At 40.7% G+C, this 18,935-nt stretch overlaps 1 protein-coding gene across 5 annotated transcripts; it reads left to right on the top strand.

Annotated features, from left to right (window-relative positions):
* Window positions 1-489: 489 nt before the first annotated feature.
* On the top strand, window positions 490-18,200 carry LOC133946461 (kinesin-like protein KIF2A). 5 transcript variants are annotated; one of them, XM_062382113.1, is made up of 22 exons: window positions 490-692; window positions 5,430-5,524; window positions 6,577-6,699; window positions 7,712-7,766; window positions 8,612-8,728; window positions 8,874-8,918; window positions 11,012-11,112; window positions 11,250-11,345; window positions 11,435-11,489; window positions 11,578-11,740; window positions 11,953-12,043; window positions 12,179-12,242; window positions 12,353-12,444; window positions 12,926-13,068; window positions 13,218-13,422; window positions 13,532-13,642; window positions 13,733-13,800; window positions 14,070-14,195; window positions 15,622-15,769; window positions 15,985-16,086; window positions 17,057-17,192; window positions 17,283-18,200. In XM_062382113.1, exons 1-22 carry the CDS (start codon window positions 632-634, stop codon window positions 17,366-17,368), a joined length of 2,283 nt encoding a protein of 760 aa, XP_062238097.1. In that variant the 5' UTR covers window positions 490-631; the 3' UTR covers window positions 17,369-18,200. The 5 variants fall into 5 exon arrangements, with proteins under 5 accessions (XP_062238097.1, XP_062238098.1, XP_062238099.1 ...); XM_062382114.1 differs by lacking the exon at window positions 8,874-8,918; XM_062382115.1 differs by lacking the exon at window positions 14,070-14,195.
* Window positions 18,201-18,935: the final 735 nt, after the last annotated feature.

Raw genomic sequence — 18,935 nt, 5'->3', positions numbered from 1 at the left:
TTATATAGTTTGTACTACTGTAAAAAACATGGCGGCCTGTGTTGAAAGGACCCACATCTGTACATATAAAGGTGCCCTTATGATTGCACTCTGAACCTTAAATATATCCAACGGAGTAAATGCACTCACACCCCATCACTGGCATCATCAATATTAAAAATCAATTAGTTGGTCAATTACTTCACCATGATTGCAGATGCCAAGTCCCTTCAAAGATTTTAAATGCATAAGGCCAACATTATTAGTGTCTGTTTCCACCAACTAACTGGATTTCATGTATGGCATTTGGTTATATATAACTTTCTGCATTGAATTGATATAATACTATAATACTATAATACTATAATACTATATCAATTACAATCTTCAACTGTTCTGGAGATTGTAAGTGTGATGAGTTATATGGTATTTTTAAGCAAAGGTGATTTGTTTCTGTCTGGATTTTATTTTGAAAAACTGAAGGCAGGACCGGAAACGCTAAGCTATTCTTGTTAGCCACGTAATGCTAGCTCCTTTCTGCTGCCTTTCATCTTCCTCCCCAACCAAACACTGCTAAACACAAGGAGCCGCGTCTCCCCGGCTCGTAATAAGTCGTCGGTCCTGTTCCTGGTATTTGTTTAAGTAATGTAGAATGGCGTCGGCTTTTGGGAAGATTGTGGTCGGCACTTATGTGGAGATAAAGCGCAGTGATGGTAAGTTTCATCCTGTCGATTCTGTCCCCGTCGCACTGAGCAAGTTGTCCCGGGATCTTTGTTGCTGCGGTGCTGATCAACACGGCAACCATCGCTCCTCGCTGTGGCGCTCACGGTAGCCGCACGGAGAGGCTGTCAGGGCGGAGGGCTTCAACATGGCCAGAGCCTTTGAATGAGCCTCTATCTTTGTTAGCTAGCTGCAATGCGAATTCAACACACATTAGCCGTTAGCTGTTAATTCAAATCTTACCAGCAAACGCTGGCTATGAGAAATCAACAAAGCTAAAATGAAAACGTCGCCAGCACGGCACACCGCCACACACATTATGTATTCTTACAAGTGATCAAGATTCCACATTAGCAAAGCTAGCGCAATTGCTAAGCAAGTTAGCTTAACGTCAGCTGCTTCGATGGAGAGCAACCTTCGTTGTGATTAGCTTAATAGCTAACGCAAGCTAACCGGCTTTATTACATACTGAAGCTTAACAACTCTGGACTGAAACCAAACCCCGACCTCGGAAGTTTGCTGTTTGGCATTATATTTCACCCTATATAATCCATACATTGAGCTAACTAAACGAAGGTTAGTTGTTATGGAAGACACGTCATTAAACGTCCTGTTAACATCCTGTGGCAACACCACAGACAGACTTTGTTGTTTGGTTTTATTTAATTTTTTCACTCAGATATCATGGAGATTTGCGATATATTTTTTAATGAGAGACCTGGGATCAGGAAACATTCACAATCATACAAACCACGAAGAGCTGATAAAAATCGCCACACAGCAAGGACACAGTTACAAGAATCATGAAAAACACCAGATAACAAAGATGGGAATATAAAACCACAGTTGTTGGTGAATTATCAGATAATTTAATTAAAAATGGGCATTAAACCTGAACCCAGTTCTACCATCTTTACTGTGAGTGTCAAATGTGATGTAGTTACTGGATCATAGGCTGTACTATCCCCAAGTTAATACTTACATTGGTTTTCTAGATAATGACTGATGATACTATTTATTGACTTTCTTGGACAAGGTCGCCCCTTTTTAATAAATGAAATGTGATTTTCCATATTGTAACCCCATACCAAGTATGATAAAAAGCCATAAAAGGTGTATGAAGACACCATGGCAGCTCTGGGATTTCTACAGAGGTACTCCATACTGTAGTTTAACTATCACCAAGAAGAAGCTGGTGTGACCGTAAACACACCGGAGTTTAATTTTATTTGAAGGGTAAACTGAGGAGTAGGCCCAGAACGGGAGAGCTGGCTGTTTGTAAATGACTCTTGTGTGAATGTCTGCTTTATTCTATTAGTCCTGTGTCGTCAAGGAGCATTGCTTGAGGGCCGGGCAGCCGAAAGATGACTGAGAAGCTTACGTCATTCCTGCCGGGCCTTCCTGAAGTAGGCTACACCTAGTGAGAGTATTTATCAATAGTTGAATACTTGATTCAACCACCTACTTTAGAGTCAACAGTTTAAACTGCATTTTAAGTGCATTTTTTATATATGTCACTGGTTGATGTTCATTCTGTTCCCAATGCCATCATCCCAAATCCGGGGGGGGGGGGGTTGATGTGAAGGAAATGCTCAGCAGGCCCAGGGAGGGAAGTGGTTCTGTCTGTCTGATTCCCTGCTGTCTGGTGTTGCATCCAGAGCAGGGATTGCCCTCACTCTGGGTGTGTTTGTGTGTGGGGTGGTGGTGGTGGGGGATCAGATTCAAGCCAGATTCAGACTATCAGCCACCACCCCATCTGTTGTAGGCAGCTCACTTGATTCTGCCAGGACTTACTCTCGCTCCCCCCCCCCCCCCCCCTTTCCCAGTCAGTCCTGATGAGAGCAAGGTCTCAAGGAGAATAATATTCTACTGTCCAATAGCTAACCTGCAGTCACTGCTTAGCCCTCATCGAAATGGAGTGTTTATCCACATCTCTAAAATGTTGTCATTGGGCCTACATTTTTATGTGAAATATACTAGTTCCTTTTATATTTTCCTACTAGAGAGGCATGGGCCATCCACCTGCTATGTGCATCTGTGGGTGCATCTGTGACATTTATGGGTCCCTTAACTTTTGTAGTGAAACTGATGCTTTGGGGGCTTTGTTTGTTCTTCCGGCTTAACAGAGCTGGAAGCTCCCCTTTTAAGCCCCTTCAGCTCCTGGGAGGTGTCAGCGTACCCAATCAGCCAGGTTTTAGTATAAAAGTGGGACACAGAGGGACAGTGAATTTAGTTACAGCATATCAACAAATCATCTGCTGTAAGACACACCAGCATATGTGACTAAATATTTCACATCATTTGGATCTTGTTTGCTTAAATGTTTAATGATGGAATTATTAATTATTTGACAAAACAAAACAAAAAACAGGCAAATCTGTTTTGAATGAATATGCATTATTTTTATAGTTTGATTTTGGACTATTATTTATCATTATATAATCAATTTTATATGACGAATGTAGTAGCTTGAAGAAAAAAGATATTCAACCTTTAATCAATCCTCAAAAATAATCTTAAGTTTAGCATTGTCACAGTGTTACACCCTGTGTGGAGGCAGTATGTTGCTCTTGACATTAGACACAATATTTAGTGGTGATGTAGATCTGGTTTCTGTGGCTCCATCTCTTGGGGCCTCTGGCAGCAACAGATTAGAAAGGTGTGCTACAAGCCAATTGTTGTTTATCTGTTGTTGTGGTTTTGGTATTCATTCTCAGGTTGTGTATTCATATTTGCATACTTCGACAAGCAGCTACCTTGTAAACCTGGTGATGTTTAGTTCATTATTTGACAAGATGTCAAAGCAGAGAAGAATTTCTCCACAAACAGAGTTGGGAAGAAAAACTGAGCCTCATGTAACATTTATTTGTGTCCAGCTGCTGGTTCACTGTTGTAATTGGAGTCGTCTGTCATCTATCCTTTTCAAAGATTGGACAAAACTACAAATTGTATACTTGAGGTTTGGAATAGGTTCAAATTGTATTTTTAAATAATCTTCACTTTTCCTGAAAATGTAGAACAAGGAGAGTTTTCCATATACTGTAAGTGTAATGGAGGAAATTCTGACTGAGCTGCTGTAACTCTATTTCTGATCAGAGCAGTCCAGTCTCTATGAACTCGCAGGAAAGATGTGGGAGTAAGCTGCAACATTGTCATAAATTAAGTTAGCCACAAGTACCATTTTTTTTATTGCTAGCAGATAACTTTTAACAGGAAGCAGTAGGGATTTAGTGGGCCTTGTACATCCTCTTGAGTGTTGCACTGTATTTTGCAGCATGACATGCTTTCAGTGCTCCTTAAGTGGATATGTGACACCAAATGCCACAAGCCTGTTGTTCCTGTGGGTTTGTCTGCAACCTAGTTGATCGCTGTTTCAAATTCAGATTTGAACTGGTATCATTTAGAGCTGACTTTGAACAGCCCAGACCTGGCAAATGTCAGCACAGTAGTTACTGAAGTACACTAAAAGTTAGACGCACAGTTAGACATGTGACAAATCATATTAAAACTTTAATAAATGCAGGTGTCTTCATATGTGCAAAATTATGGCCAACGATGTGTGGCGGAGGACACACTGCTCACTCACTCACATTGGATCATGATAAGTCATTACAGTCTGCTACACAATTTGAATAGAACTTTAATAGATTACCTCATTCTGATTTGCGCCTGAGTCAAATCAACCTAGGTCTTTTTTTACAGTTTTGATTGAGAGACGCCTAGCGGCAGAAGTTACTTAGGGTTTATTTAAAATAAGTGATATCTGTGTAAGCAGACTCAGTTCTGTATGTTTCTCTGATAACAGATATCTGATAAATAAAATACTGTAGGTTATAATTATAATGTTATAAAAAAGTGATAGTTTTAGACTGATGTTTTGATGTCTGGCCATCGGGCTGACAGCCAGCACTTATGGAAATCTCTGGCATGATACTCTTGAAATACTGATGAGTATGCTTTTGATCCGATATTAATTTGCATCTTCATCTGATATGAATCTATTATTCAGAATGAGATGGGTCAACACTCTTAAGTCAAAATGTCTTTAAAATGCACAACATGTTTTCTTCCCAGCTCCCCCTGTTTTAAGACGCTAGATTTTCTTTGCTGCATTTTGCCAGTGTAAAACCACTGTAAGGTAAATCAGTCAAATGTTAAGCAGTCACGTACACTGAAAGCATCTTGGCTCCCTCTGTGTCTATGAATAATGGATACAAGAACATGGTGTTTCCCTGCATTTTGCAAAGACAAAGATGGGAGGGCTGGGGATGTTCTTTACAGCTGATGATATTACACTGCAGACAGGGAGGCGGACAGAAGCACACTGAAGAAGCAGCAGCTGTGCTCGTCTCCATTATCATTGATTTTCTCCAAAGGGTCATTATCAAAGATCATGGTCAGAACTAAAACTTAAAACTAACCTTAGCATATTGTCTTTCGCTCATTTAAAACTGTTTTTCCTCATATGAAATTATCATTGTTATTAGTAAAACTTGAGAATGCAAATACTACAGAAGCATTATTTCCTTACCCATAAACTGTTAAAATATTGCTACCCTTTGTTCAACTTGACATCAAAAAGCTTAAAACCGTGTGGCAATCCCTGCAGCTATTTTAAAAACTTGCTGGCACCCTTAAAGAAAATGGGTCTGAGTAAGAACTACCTTCATTGCTTTCAAGTTATTCTGCCAATCTAATGTTTGCGTCTCTTCTCTATGATACTTCCACAGGACGTATACACCAGGCGATGGTGACCTCGCTGAATGATGACAACGAGAGCGTCACAGTGGAGTGGATAGAAAATGGAGACACAAAAGGGAAAGAAGTAAGCCACCATTCACGATCACTCAAAACAGCAGCAGTAGCAGCAGCCGGTTCCTTTATTGTCCAAAGCAATGAATAATGCATCCAGAGATATTCAATAGCTGCGACTATTACACAACCAGTTTGCCTGTACGACAGTCCCACCAGACGTCGTACCCTCTGTGAGACTGTTACTCTGGTCATACGCTGTCTGCTCAACAGTATATCCCACTTCTCACCTAAGTAGCTCCGTTGGATTCTTTCTGTATTAAAAATCTGTATATAAACTAGGGAAGGGCATTCGATTAAATGGTCTTAATCGATCGTTGGGAGAATTAACGATCGACTTGCGATTAATCATTCATATTTTTATATTAAAATTCACTATTTATAGGCTATATTAAAATGCGGTGAAAAAAGAAAAAAAAAACAGCATGTTTCCTCATTGAGATCTTTATTACAAGATGAACAACTCTTGTGGCAGTTAAACGGGTTCCTTTCAATGGTAACCTTTGAAAATATGTGCTGCTTTGATCTTAAGCCCCGATGAGAGAGCAGCAGCTAGCCGCTGAGCGCTAGCTGGAATGTACGGTTCTCGACCTCTCAGTCCGGTTGTTGTCACATCCTCACTCCCAGAACCCCTCACCCAGACCCGGGTCTGTCCAGGTTCCCTTCCCCGTGGATCGACGGTCCGTGTGCGGACATGAAGCCGAGCTCCAGGCTTCTTCCTCCAGCTGCTAACATCCTCACTGTGCGGCGTTCAGGGCACAGTGAGGATGTTTTTTTCAGAGAAAAAAGTTGTTTTTTATAAAAATGAAGAAAAAATCTACAAATAAGGACTGACATTGTGAATTGTTCACAAATATAAAACACAAATAACATGCTACTTCATAAGCTTCAAACCTACTTCAAGCCTTGTGAAAAAAAAATGATCAGTTTAGGGTTATTCAATACCTAGAGTTGGCCGATAGTGTTTCTATATTGAAATTGTTGGTAATACATTGTGATGTAACATTCCTTAGCGTACATGTAATCAGATGACTTTAACATCAATGCCCTTCTGTTTCTGGACAGATTGACTTGGAGAGTATATTTGCACTTAACACAGATGTGGCTCCTGATGAGGAGATTGCCCCTAGTCCAGAGACTCCACCCCCACCAACACCAACATGTCTGAAGATCAACAAGATTGCAAAGGTGAGTACCAGTGCCCCACTTTATCTGTCAGTAACGGTAACAAATCCTTGCAAAATATGATTTTTATATTGTTTAAATACGACCGTAACTCTTTTTTATTTTGATTTGAGTATCTGGCTCCACATGAAAGCAAGAGGGCATCTAAAGTGCTCAGGCTTACTCAGTTAGTTATGTGGCTGCAGTTAGAGCTTAATATAGAACATGGATCCTTCAAGGTAACCAGCTAATTGGTCCTGTTCTGTACACTGTGTGAAGTACACAGTAGATTAGAGCGACTGCATTTTACCACTTAATCACAGTGATTGCTATGTTAAACATTGCAGTCATGATTCAACTTGTGCTATTGTATTATTTCTTATGTTTTCAACAAATTATTTAAAGTAAAAATTGTGAGGCCATGTAAAATAAAATGATGTGGCTTAAGTATCAATTAAATCGGTTATTAAACTAATGTCCAGTTTAATTGGCCAAAAAGCAAAAAAAGCAAAGCAACTTGCAAGTGCATCCAATTTCTGACACCTCTGGGATAAACTTTGAACTATTAAGTTGTATTACATTTTATTCAACAAGAAACAAACAAAGTACACATCGGTTGTCACTCGCGAATAATCCAAACAAAGAAGAAGAAGACTTCAACAAAAAGTCCATTATTGCTGTTTTTTTTAAATCTCACATTTTTCTTTGCCCTAATCTCAGAAACATACATTATGTGCATTTAAATAACCCTTTAAACCTTTAGCCTGGTAGTCTATATAGTCTGTATGTGTGCTGTTCTTATGAATTTTTGAAAAGATACTTTAGGATTCATGCATGAGCTGTGTCTTTACATGCATTGGTTTCAATGGAAGAGGTCTCTGTCCTCAGCACTAATCTGATCCTCAGGGTTTGTCTATTTCTGTATTTCTACATAACAGAGGCACATAAGAAAAATAATGTTTCCTCCTTCAGGGCCTGAAATTAGGAAACCTCTTGTCCTACAATAGCTTACTGTTGCTTTGGTTTTCTCCTGCAGAACCGTCGGACAATAGCACCAAATAAGAACGACACTCCGTCCAAGGATAATAGAGGTTTGTTTGTTAAATTATTCTCATGAAATGTTACTCATAATAAATATATATATATATATATATATAATAACTTTTTTACTCCCCTGTGCATTGTCCAATCAGCACCAAAATACTCACCTATGATCAGAGTCCCGGCCTGAACCGCTTCATGTGTCAAAATTAACGTAGAGAAATAGCGCCACCTACTGATCACCGGGAAAATGAAGTTGTTGTAACTTGACTTTGCATTGTCCTACAGGAAGTAAGCCGCATTGTACATCTTTGATTTGATTTACATAAAATATTCAACATGTGGCCAAGTAGACTTAGTGTCAGATTTTTTAATTGAAAACCTGATTTAGTAAGTAAGGACACATGATTGTCTGACTGATTAGTCTGTATATAGGGATATCCATAGCACCACCAGTAAGGAAGTAAGCCTCTTTACCACTTTAATTTGATTCGATCAAATCTACACAATATGGCATGGACGGTAATTCAAGATTAGTGGGTGCAGTCCATGACGGCAGCAGGAAGTGACGTTTTTATACTTCCCGCGATGCAGAAAAGGCACACAGCAAGGAGCCGTTTCGCGTTTTACCTGTTCGACCTCCAACATGGCCGCATCAGGTCCCGAGATCAGAAGTGCTCGGGTCCGCACAGTGCTTCTCCCAGCCTTAGTTTTTAATTACAACTCAATACATTGAGTTGCTACCTTGTGTCGGAGTCAACTGTGGACAAACACATTTTAAGTTGTTTGAATATTCTATTTAAAACGGAGGGTTCTATTTTAATCTCAATATTAAAAGTGTTGTTTTTAGAGCATATGAGTCAGACAAGCTTGTTGTTAATCTTTGTGATTTTAGTGATTCCGACCCGGGCAAGACCCCAGCAGCCTCAGCCACCAGAGCCGGCGCCACCGCCTCCATCACAGCAGCCTGTGCTGCCCAATCAAGCTCAGACTCAACAGCAACTACAGAATGGTAACATCCTCAAAACAATACAGTTTTTTTTTCTCTTCTTTTCTTTTGAATGAAGGATTGGATCATTTGATTCTAGGCCACCTGTAGAAACAAACATCAATTTTTTTAATGGCTTATGCTTTTGTTGACTACATGTTTATCACAGAGTTCTCGCATCACCTGATATCCAGAAAGGAGTCTGGACAGCTTTGTATGTATCACCTGAATGTTTCCCCTGCCCTAAGTGCTTCATGGTGATTCTAATAGAGTACCCAATAGAATCTGAGAGTAATCTAGTCCTTAAGAGAAGATTGTACACCCAAAATGTCTGCCAGATACTATTCAGAGCTGTGGTGTGGTGGTGAAGTAGAACAACAAATCCATTGGGCAGGCAGGCTTTCAGGGTATTAGACAAGGAGTTAAAAAAAAAGAAGGGTTTGTGCTGCTGTTTTACTGTGCTTTCTTTTATCCGTCTGATTTCTGCTGAGTCACACACAAGCACATGTGGAAAAGCCTGTGGCACTCTGCCATGCTCCTCCAGTCCAGATGGCAACATTACCTTTTTCTGTGTTCTCCATTCCTTCCACATGCTCACTGTCATTTGATGAACTAAGAAGAGAAGGAGGGAAACCCCTTGTACCCCCTCCTCATCCCCTCAGTTGCCCCTCAGACTGCATCTATGACTTAATAACCCTTAAGTAGTGACAGTGCTGCAATCCTGTTGTAGAGCTGTGTCCCAGTGCTGACCCAGCTCATCTACTCCTCCCAGATTAGTGCAAATTATGAATCCCTCTGCTCTGGTAGTCTAGGCTCTCAGTGACTGGTGCCAGCAGGCTTTGGTGTGCCTTTGCAGAGGGAAGCTGGGCTGCTATAATTTATCAGATGACACTGATCGTTATGAACTTTTGAAGGGATAGTTAACCGAAAAAGGAAAATGCTCTCATTACTCAACACTATGCAGATGGAGGAGTGTGTGAAGTATTTGAGTCAACACAAACACTTCAGGAGTTTCGGGGGGAAACTTTGTTACAGCAGAATCAAATATGTTTATATATTGTGTTTGAACCTGAAACTTCAATAGTGTTTTGTGCATTCAAACACATCACCCACACCTCCATCTGCATAGTGGTGTTTCGATAATGAGTAAATTTCATTTTTCGGTGAACTATCCCTGTAAAGCGTCAGAGAGGGCTTACTCACACATTTGCTAACTTGTGTTTTCTTATTGAGGTTGTCACTGACCTGAATTAATACTAATATCTGGGTATTCTGTGTTGGGAAATTTTTTAATAATCCTCTGGTTGAAAATTGTTGTTGATTTTCTACACCTCATTTAAAAAAAAAAAAAAAGAAGCTTTTCAAAAGATTGTCTGTTTATTGTCCTGGTGATGGATGACAAACGAGGCTTGTCTGCTGTCAGCTTTGCAGGTTTGTTGCAGTATAATAAAGATGGCTTGGCTTAGGAGTGGGCAGTTTATCGAATATACTCAATATTTCACGGTTTCTACCACGCCTGAAGTATAAAATGACTATCGTGACCATCGAGTATAAATTGTCACGTGAATGTTTAAAGTAGCATTTAATTCTCTTTGAGCTTCAAACGAGGTAATTTACACCGTCTTTAAGACAAAAGGTCCGCTGTTATCTTCCAACAAGGTGCATTCAGTGGCCGTCAGAAATGCTTACGTCCGCTAGCATAGACACTTCCTGTGGACTTTTAGGAATTTAACATTTGTAGAGTTATTTAGTGGAGATTTCAAAATATTGAGATGTATATCGTGTATCACGATATAGCATAAAAATATCACAATATTTGTTTTAGGCCCATATTGCCCAGCACTACCTTGGTTAGTTATTACACATAATGTTAAACAGACCTGGGCCTCACTGACTTGCCTTAATACAAAGCACATATGTTACACGGCAAGTCCACTGGTCCAGTTGTGTCTTTGGATGCAGATAGAAGTGATGAATAAAAAGAGAGCAAAACAACATGCGCTCTGCATGTTTTGAGCAGATTGTAAAGACCTTTTGTTAGTTATGTAGAGAAAACAGCTGCTGTTATACTGGGACCACTGTGTGCAAGACACCGCATCCTCGTCTGTGCTTGAATACTATCACTGTTCTACTTTAGTTGGAAATAGGCCAAGGTATCCCTCTTCTGTTTGAGCGAACGCCGCACGAGAGAAAGGAAATGGATTGGAAGAGGCATAAGAGAGGAAGAGACATATCTTGAAAGAGAAGCTGATGGCATATTGGCAGTGAAAGTGAGCAGAGTTACAGTCTCTCTTTTCTTTATGGCAGCGAGGAGGAAGTCGAACTGTGTGAAGGAGGTGGAGAAACTGCAGGAGAAGAGAGAGAGGCGTCGGCTTCAGCAACAGGAGCTCAGGGAGAGAAGAGCTCAGGTACAACAATACTATTCAACTTTCTGGATTCATTTAATTATCTTGATCATCAGTCAGTCATGGTACTGAGATGATATCCTGAAATACAGATTTTCTGATCGGTGAATACATCTCCCTCTTGTCATTTTTTTTTTCAGGAGGTGGATACGACCATTCCTAACTATGAGATCATGTACATGATCCGAGATTTCCGAGCCAGTCTAGACTACCGGCCACTGACCACGTCAGATTTGGTGAGTAGACTGTTTCTACTTACCTTTTGGGTTGTTGTTTGTTACCCCTGAGTCACAAATAATTAAAAAGTCCTTCTCCGTTTCACCAGATTGAAGAGCACAGAATATGTGTTTGTGTGAGGAAACGTCCACTCAACAAAAAAGGTAAGGTTTTCTTTATTTGTGAGCAACTGTCACTCATCATATTTTATTAAAAATAAAAGTATTATAATTCTTTTTTGCTGTTTTGCAGAATTGTCCATGAAGGATTTGGATGTGATCACCATCCCCAGTAAGGATGTGGTGATGGTGCATGAACCTAAACAAAAGGTGGACCTGACTCGCTACCTGGAAAACCAGACGTTCCGCTTTGACTTCGCTTTTGATGAAAGCACCACCAACGAGATGGTTTACAGGTTTGTAACGACAAACACGCCATGTCATGAGAACAGGCCATTCCATGTGCTTGTTCTTACAGACACGAGTCACTCTGGAGTAGTGTGATGGGGATAATGCATTGTTTTTACAGAACTGATTGAATGACGAACATGCCTCGTTTTTGTGTGTAAAATGGTTAGATGTGGCAGGAGGAGTAGTGAATGGAAGTGTGCTCTGTGTTTAACTGCAGGTTCACTGCCAGACCTCTAGTGGAGACCATCTTTGAGAGAGGCATGGCCACTTGCTTCGCCTACGGACAGACAGGCAGCGGAAAAACACACGTGAGTTACTTTCAATGAAAAGCCAAAAAACACATTGCTTAAAACAGATGAAACCTCATTTTTCCTTTGAGAGTTTAGAGGAATTTCATTGACTATAATTTCAAAATGTCACTTCACTTGTGTTCTGTATTTTAGACTATGGGTGGAGATTTCTCTGGGAAGAACCAAGACTGCTCCAAAGGAATTTATGCGTTAGCTGGTAAGTCTGTGAACTATGTTTTCTCATCTAACTTGTTGTGTTGTAATGATGGAAGTTGTTCAAATGTATTTTATGTTAAATGTTTCAATCGCTCATCTCTTTTCTTGCAGCTCGGGATGTATTTCTCATGTTGAAGAAACCCAACTACAAGAAATTAGATCTACAAGTGTATGCAACCTTCTTTGAAATCTACAGTGGAAAGGCAAGTGATTATTATAATTTAATTATGCTCACAAATTAAATATTGAAATACTATAAAGTACTAACTGGCAGTTAGAGCGATCATAGATTTAATACAATAATAACTCCTATTAATGTTATAAATATTTTTGAATTATTCATATTGGTAATATTTAAAATATAAATGTATTTATTTATTATTGAGCTGTTTCCAAATCGCTCCTCTGCCGCTCTTATTGTGTGAGAGAGTTTTGCTATATACTTAGTTTTAACTTTTAATTCTACCCTAATAAATAATACTCACCATGTTGGGGTGTCGATCAGATAGTTACTGCATCACACAAGAAAAAAACTTAAAGATTCAGGAGGCTATGGATTTACACAACGTTATCATGTGCTTAATATTGACAAAATATAGTTTTAAATTGTAGTCAATCGCAGATAGTCGCCACAGCACTATCGGTAGTCATTAGTTTTTGTTGTTTTGTTGTGTGTAACTTTAGGTGTTTGACCTGCTGAATCGTAAAACTAAGCTGAGGGTGCTGGAGGATGGCAAACAGCAGGTGCAGGTGTTGGGGCTTCAGGAGAAGGACGTGAAGTGCACAGAGGACGTCCTGAAACTGATAGAAGTTGGAAACAGCTGCAGGTATGAAAACAGAAACTCAGGCAATCTCGTTGTTAGTGGTTATTTTTCCCTAGTTATGATTATGATCATATTTTTCTGGCTGCTGCACTTTTCTCTGCACCCTTGTTTGCCTTTTGTTCATCTTTATGTCTGTTTGCTCTCTCCCCTAGAACGTCAGGGCAGACGTCAGCCAACGCTCACTCATCTCGCAGCCACGCCGTATTCCAGATAATTCTTCGGAGGAAAGGCAAGATGCACGGCAAGTTCTCCCTCATCGACCTGGCAGGAAACGAGAGGGGCGCTGACACGTCGAGTGCTGACCGCCAGACGCGACTGGAGGGAGCTGAGATTAACAAGAGCCTGCTGGCGCTGAAGGTCTGTAGGCAGGGAGTAGCTCTCTTCGTAGACAATCGATCGTTTCACTTTATTTCATAATCATTCAATTGCTTTTTTAATGATCACACTCCCTTTCTTCATGATTCAGGAGTGCATCAGGGCTCTTGGCCTCAACAAGCCCCACACTCCATTTAGAGCCAGTAAGCTGACCCAGGTCCTTAGAGACTCCTTCATTGGGGAAAATTCCCGCACATGCATGGTCAGTCCTCTGTTTTTATAACTAACGTGTTGTCTCACCTCTGCCATACATGACATTAATCTTAATGATCCTCTCTCTTTATCTCCCCAGATTGCAACAATCTCTCCTGGTATGACATCCTGTGAAAATACACTCAACACACTACGCTACGCCAACAGGTGGGAATATGTTAATGTACCAAAGTGATTTCAACAGTGCGTCTTGCACCAGAAGCCTATGGAAATTATAAAATTCTTATAATTCGACTATAATCCCCAGTGGTTTTTGTATAGATTTAAAATTCGCTGTACAAATGTAACTGTGTGTTCCTCTACCTACCCTCAGAAGTTCTAACTTTTGTGACCCCTCTCACTTCTCTTTTTCCTGCTTTGTTTCCCTCTCTTCTCTCCCACCTTCTGCTCGTCTGTGGGCTGGTGCCGTTGTGTAGAGTGAAGGAGTTTGGGATTAGTCCCTCGGACATCCCCTTCTCCCAGGGCGGCCAGGGGAGCCGCTCTGACCTCTCGCCCACCAATACCTTTGAGTACGATGACTTTGCTGCTACCTCTCCCAGCAGGTCAAGAGCTCCCCAAAGAGAACAGCACTAAATACACACACACACACACACACACACACACACACACACACACACACACACACAAAGCATGCTTTCCCTTCAGATCTTATCAACATGATACACGTCCATGATCTAATTTTCACTGCTTTCATTCACTTCATCAGCAGTTTACTGTGGAAAACTTCCACTGTCGTCTCATCCTTCTTTTGCATGATTTGACACTTGTTATCCTTTTCCTTTGCTTTCATTTGTCTTTTTTTTATCTTAAATAAGCTGTGGACACTGACTCCTGAAGTACAACACAACCCTATGTCAATGTGTTCTTTATTTGTTCTGTGTGACATCATCAGTGGTGAGGTCTGATTGGTCGGGACATCTGTCAATATATACATAACAGTTCAAGACTGGACTTTGTGAGGTTATGGATGTAGCATAAGTTTTATGATTCCTTGATGACGTTCAGAGGCAAAGTTCAACACTGAATTTCTTTCTTCTCAGGCTTGCTTAGGTTAAATATTTCATCTCAGCAAAGTTACACCACCAGATGACCCCCACCCAGAACACACTCCTGTCTCCTGTTACCTCCGGAGCTTGAGCTAACTGAAAAAAGAATGTCTCTCAAAGTAACATAGTTACTAATATCCTCAGCATTTCCACTGCTCTCTCCTCTGTTCTCCCCTCGGAGAGGGAAAGCTTATCGCAGCCTCTGGAAGAAAAAGAATCTGCAACTCTGACCGATGTGGTTATAAGGCAACAGGCTGCAAGCTCCTGGGTTTACAAACTGATATGATTCAGTTAAATGAATTCTACAGCCAGTAACCTGCGCTAACAAGAAGATGATAAGGGCACACTGATACCTGGCCTGGGATCGTCTGGGGTCACACGCCACTTTGTTTTTATAAATATTCCGCCTACGCATGCACATTCGTCGTTGAGTGAAAACTGCCTCTGACGCTCAGGAAGGATGAAACAGAAAAATGAAGCCATTTAGTAAAAGTATCAAGGATGAGCTTTTGTTTTTATCAAATGCTGAGCGGGTAATCCCTCTCACATGGTCCTGAGTAATTGCCACTGTACCTGCAGGTCAGGTCCAAGGTGCTAATATCTTATTAGCTGACTGAGGCTTTATTTAACATGAGCTCAGTCTTTAGGTGGCATGTATTTGATAGAATTGTACCTTACAGGGGAACCAGACAATCTTTCGGTGTGTATATGTACACAGAAATTATATAAACATTTACAGGACCAACACAGTGATCTCTCCCCATGCATGATCTCACTGCTGTCATGATGCTGTCATCCTATTCGTGAACGCTTTTGACCCGACCGTTAACGCCGCACCTCCAGATCAAACAGCAGCCACGCTCCGAGTGGGTCTGCGCCGCAGGAAACTCTGCCTGACCGGCTCATTGTCTTTTCTCTGCAGAGTCAAGGAGCTGACTGTGGACACTAACCAAGTGATGGAGGGTGGTCGACCCAACATCCATGCTGTCAATCAGCTGGATCTTTTAGATGAGCAGTGGCTGAGTATCTCGCCACAGAGAGACGACCTCAAACTGCTCTGTGAGCAGAATGTAAGTAGGATTATTGGTATGGATCTAATCATATATTAAGTTATATGTTACATCATATCACATATTAGGATACAGCAAATTCTAAATAAGTAATTCATGGATAATTAACAATCGGAAATTGACACTGTCATTAAAGTCCACTGGAAGCCAGATGTGTCTGTGTTCCGTTTTTTGTTGATAGTGAAGTTAGGTGAACTCCTGTAAATGTTTTCCAGGAGGAGGAGGTGTCTCCCCAGCTATTTACCTTCCATGAGGCCGTGTCTCAGGTAGTGGAGATGGAGGATCAGGTCCTTGAGGACCATCGAGCTGTTTTCCAGGTAAGAGCACGGAAGAAAACTTACACTGAGGCCGCTTTCACACCTTTCCACTTTTTAACTAAAAGACCAGATGTGAAGGGTGACCCGGACCATGGTCTTGACCAACGACAACAGATCCCAAGGTGGTCTTCGTCCGGATTAAAATAAAACCATGGTGCGGTTGGTTTGCAAAGTGAAGACATTTTATTTGATAGTTTGAACATTCGGACTAATTGCAGGAAGTTGCGAACGTATTAAACAATAGAAGAGGGAAAAGAGTGGAAGCAGCTCGCAGGATTGCTTGGTGTCTCTGCCTCAGACAATATCATGTGCGATTGACATGGATCTCATTTTGCTGGTATTCGAACCTTGATGATGGAGCAGTCATTCATTTTCTCCATTCAAACAGAGACTCAATTTGAATGCCCTTCATTCAAAAAAGTACAGTACACAATGTCTGAAATGACCACACACAGATTTCAGATGCAAGCCCATCTAGAAAAAACATTCAATATCAAGTATGGGTTATACATGTCGTCTCACAGTCTTTAGTCTGCTCCCTTAATTACTCTGAGAGACTAAAACGTATCCGATCATTAAGGCAAACATATAATTAAGACATAAAGCTTTGTCCGGTTTTTTTTGTGTGTGAAGACGCCCTAAATACTACAGCTTGCCTCTTTATGACTTTTTATGCTATATATGAAGACAGTATATTCCATCTGCTTTTAGGTATGCAAATAAATCTGGAACTAACCCTAGCCATGTCTTAACATTAGTATTAATAAATGCAGGTTATTGTTAAATATCAATTTTGACATCACTCATTATTTTAGAAACTGTGTGTAACAAAGGAGTTGTAGTTTTCATGTTCTCTCTCAAGAAGCTCACGCCGGTATCATTTGTAAATCATTTGCTAGTTAAGAAGTTGTTCTTCTGTGTTGCTGTGATGGATTTCATTAACTAATGAAGCACCTTTCTCTGTGAGCAGGAGTCGATCCGATGGCTGGAGAATGAAAAGGAGCTGCTGGAGATGACAGAGGAGGTGGACTATGACGTGGAGTCCTACGCCACTCAGCTGGAGCAGATCCTAGACCAGAAAATAGAAATCCTCATCGAGCTCCGAGGTATGAGTCCAGCCGAGACACATTTCGATTACGATGCACAAAGCCGAATTACTTCTGTTTTACAATGATGTTTTTTCCTCTCTTCGACAGATAAAGTGAAGTCATTCCGCTCTACTCTCCAGGAGGAGGAGCAGGCCAGTAAGCAGATCAATCCCAAGAGGCCACGTGCTCTTTAGTGACTGGAGGCCGAAGAGATTTAAGTGGCACATTCAGAAACGTAACCACTAGATGTTCAGCACAACTCAGGCTGTCAAGAGCAGCCGTGAAACAACATTAAAAAAGGACTGTCTGATGTATCAACAGGCTCAAGGAATCTCATTTGTCATGATCCCTCTCCTCTAACAGAACCGGCTCCTCACTCAATATGGTCTTGTAAGAAAACTCGGGAAGGAAAATAGTTTTTCCCTCTTATAGTAGATTTTTTTTCATGAAGAATGTTTTAGTTTCCTCTCCTTCTTAAATTATTTTCTTTTATACTTCTTTGTACTTTCTTTGAACAGAATATTTTTTGACCATGCTAAAGAAGAGATCCCCATCAATCGTGTTTTTAAGGTTTACCGCAATAAACCAGTATTTAATTAGTGGTTGTCCCTTGCTGACATGTTTGCATGTGCACTCAGTGATAGCGTTTGTACACCACTGTCCCAAGATTTCAGGCTGTGACTCCTCAGTTGTAAAGACATATCTCATAAGCGATCTCTTCTTTCATTTCCTCCCTGCTGCAGTGTCGGGCTTCTTCCTATTTGTGTTTCCTTCCTTGTGACCCTGAGGTTTCTTTTACATGTAGTATGCTTCAGTTTGTGCCATTTCATTCTATGTGGTAACTGACCTAAAAAATTCTTACCTGATGTAAAACATGTTTTCCACCCCTGTTTAACACTTTGTTATAAAACTTAACTAGAAAAACCTGCTATTAATAAATGTATAGAGACATAGCATTGGTTATGTTGCTCAGTGCTTGCACCGGATGTAATGCTGGATGAAGTAATAAAAGATTCCTGTCTTTCATTTTAAAGGCTTTTTGGTCAGTTAATTATACAAAACTCAATACTGACTACTTCAGGGGCCATGTTTAAGGATGCGAGTCACTGTGTTCCTGCAGTCAAAGTTCATAAAACTTATTTGAAGCAAAATAACTAATGCAAGAAATTAACTAACTTCTCACAAAACTTTCTTTTGTCTCTACACTCAATAACACGGTGAATTACGTCGGGCCAAATCAAACACGTAGAAATGAAGAAGGCCCAGTAGCTGCCGCGGACTTTCCCAGTGGCCCAACTGGAGACGCTCAAGATACTATTCTTCACCTGATGATAAGATGCGTGTTCTTTTGTGACTGCTGTATTTTCCTTAAACAAAGACAATTATACAAATCAAAGGACTGAATGACCTCCATTAACCTTTCAACAGAGGAGCTGCCTTGTACCATTGTACCCGTCTTTGTGGTTTTACAGAGAAACGCCACATAGCAACAGCACCGAGGGAAGCAATGTGCGTCAGTATCCATGGTAACAGTTGCTTCCTGCTTGAAGTGACAAATGTATCCCTGCACACCCTCCAAGGAAAACAATGGGACATCATGGTTGAAGTGTGTGGCAGAAAATGGATGTGGCCAAGTAAGCACTTATTTCTTACCCGACACATTGATGCAACAGCAGCTTGATGCTTCAGGAGTTTTCATACAGCCGCAGCAACAGGCTTGTCCTGCTGACGTCACCGTTTTCACTGCAGACAATAGTCACT

This window comes from Platichthys flesus, chromosome 3 (assembly GCF_949316205.1).
Source record: "Platichthys flesus chromosome 3, fPlaFle2.1, whole genome shotgun sequence".
Lineage (NCBI taxonomy): Eukaryota > Metazoa > Chordata > Actinopteri > Pleuronectiformes > Pleuronectidae > Platichthys > Platichthys flesus.
This window is presented reverse-complemented; position numbering and strand designations above follow the sequence as displayed.

What these genes read in the sequence shown, in the direction of transcription:
- LOC133946461 (XM_062382113.1), top strand. Translation starts at nt 632, where the DNA reads ATGGCGTCGGCTTTTGGGAAGATTGTGGTCGGCACTTATGTGGAGATA. An exon ending in GAGACACAAAAGGGAAAGAA is followed by an intron (nt 5,525 to 6,576) that starts GTAAGCCACCAT and finishes GTTTCTGGACAG; the next exon opens with ATTGACTTGGAGAGTATATT. An exon ending in AAAATTCCCGCACATGCATG is followed by an intron (nt 13,643 to 13,732) that starts GTCAGTCCTCTG and finishes TTATCTCCCCAG; the next exon opens with ATTGCAACAATCTCTCCTGG.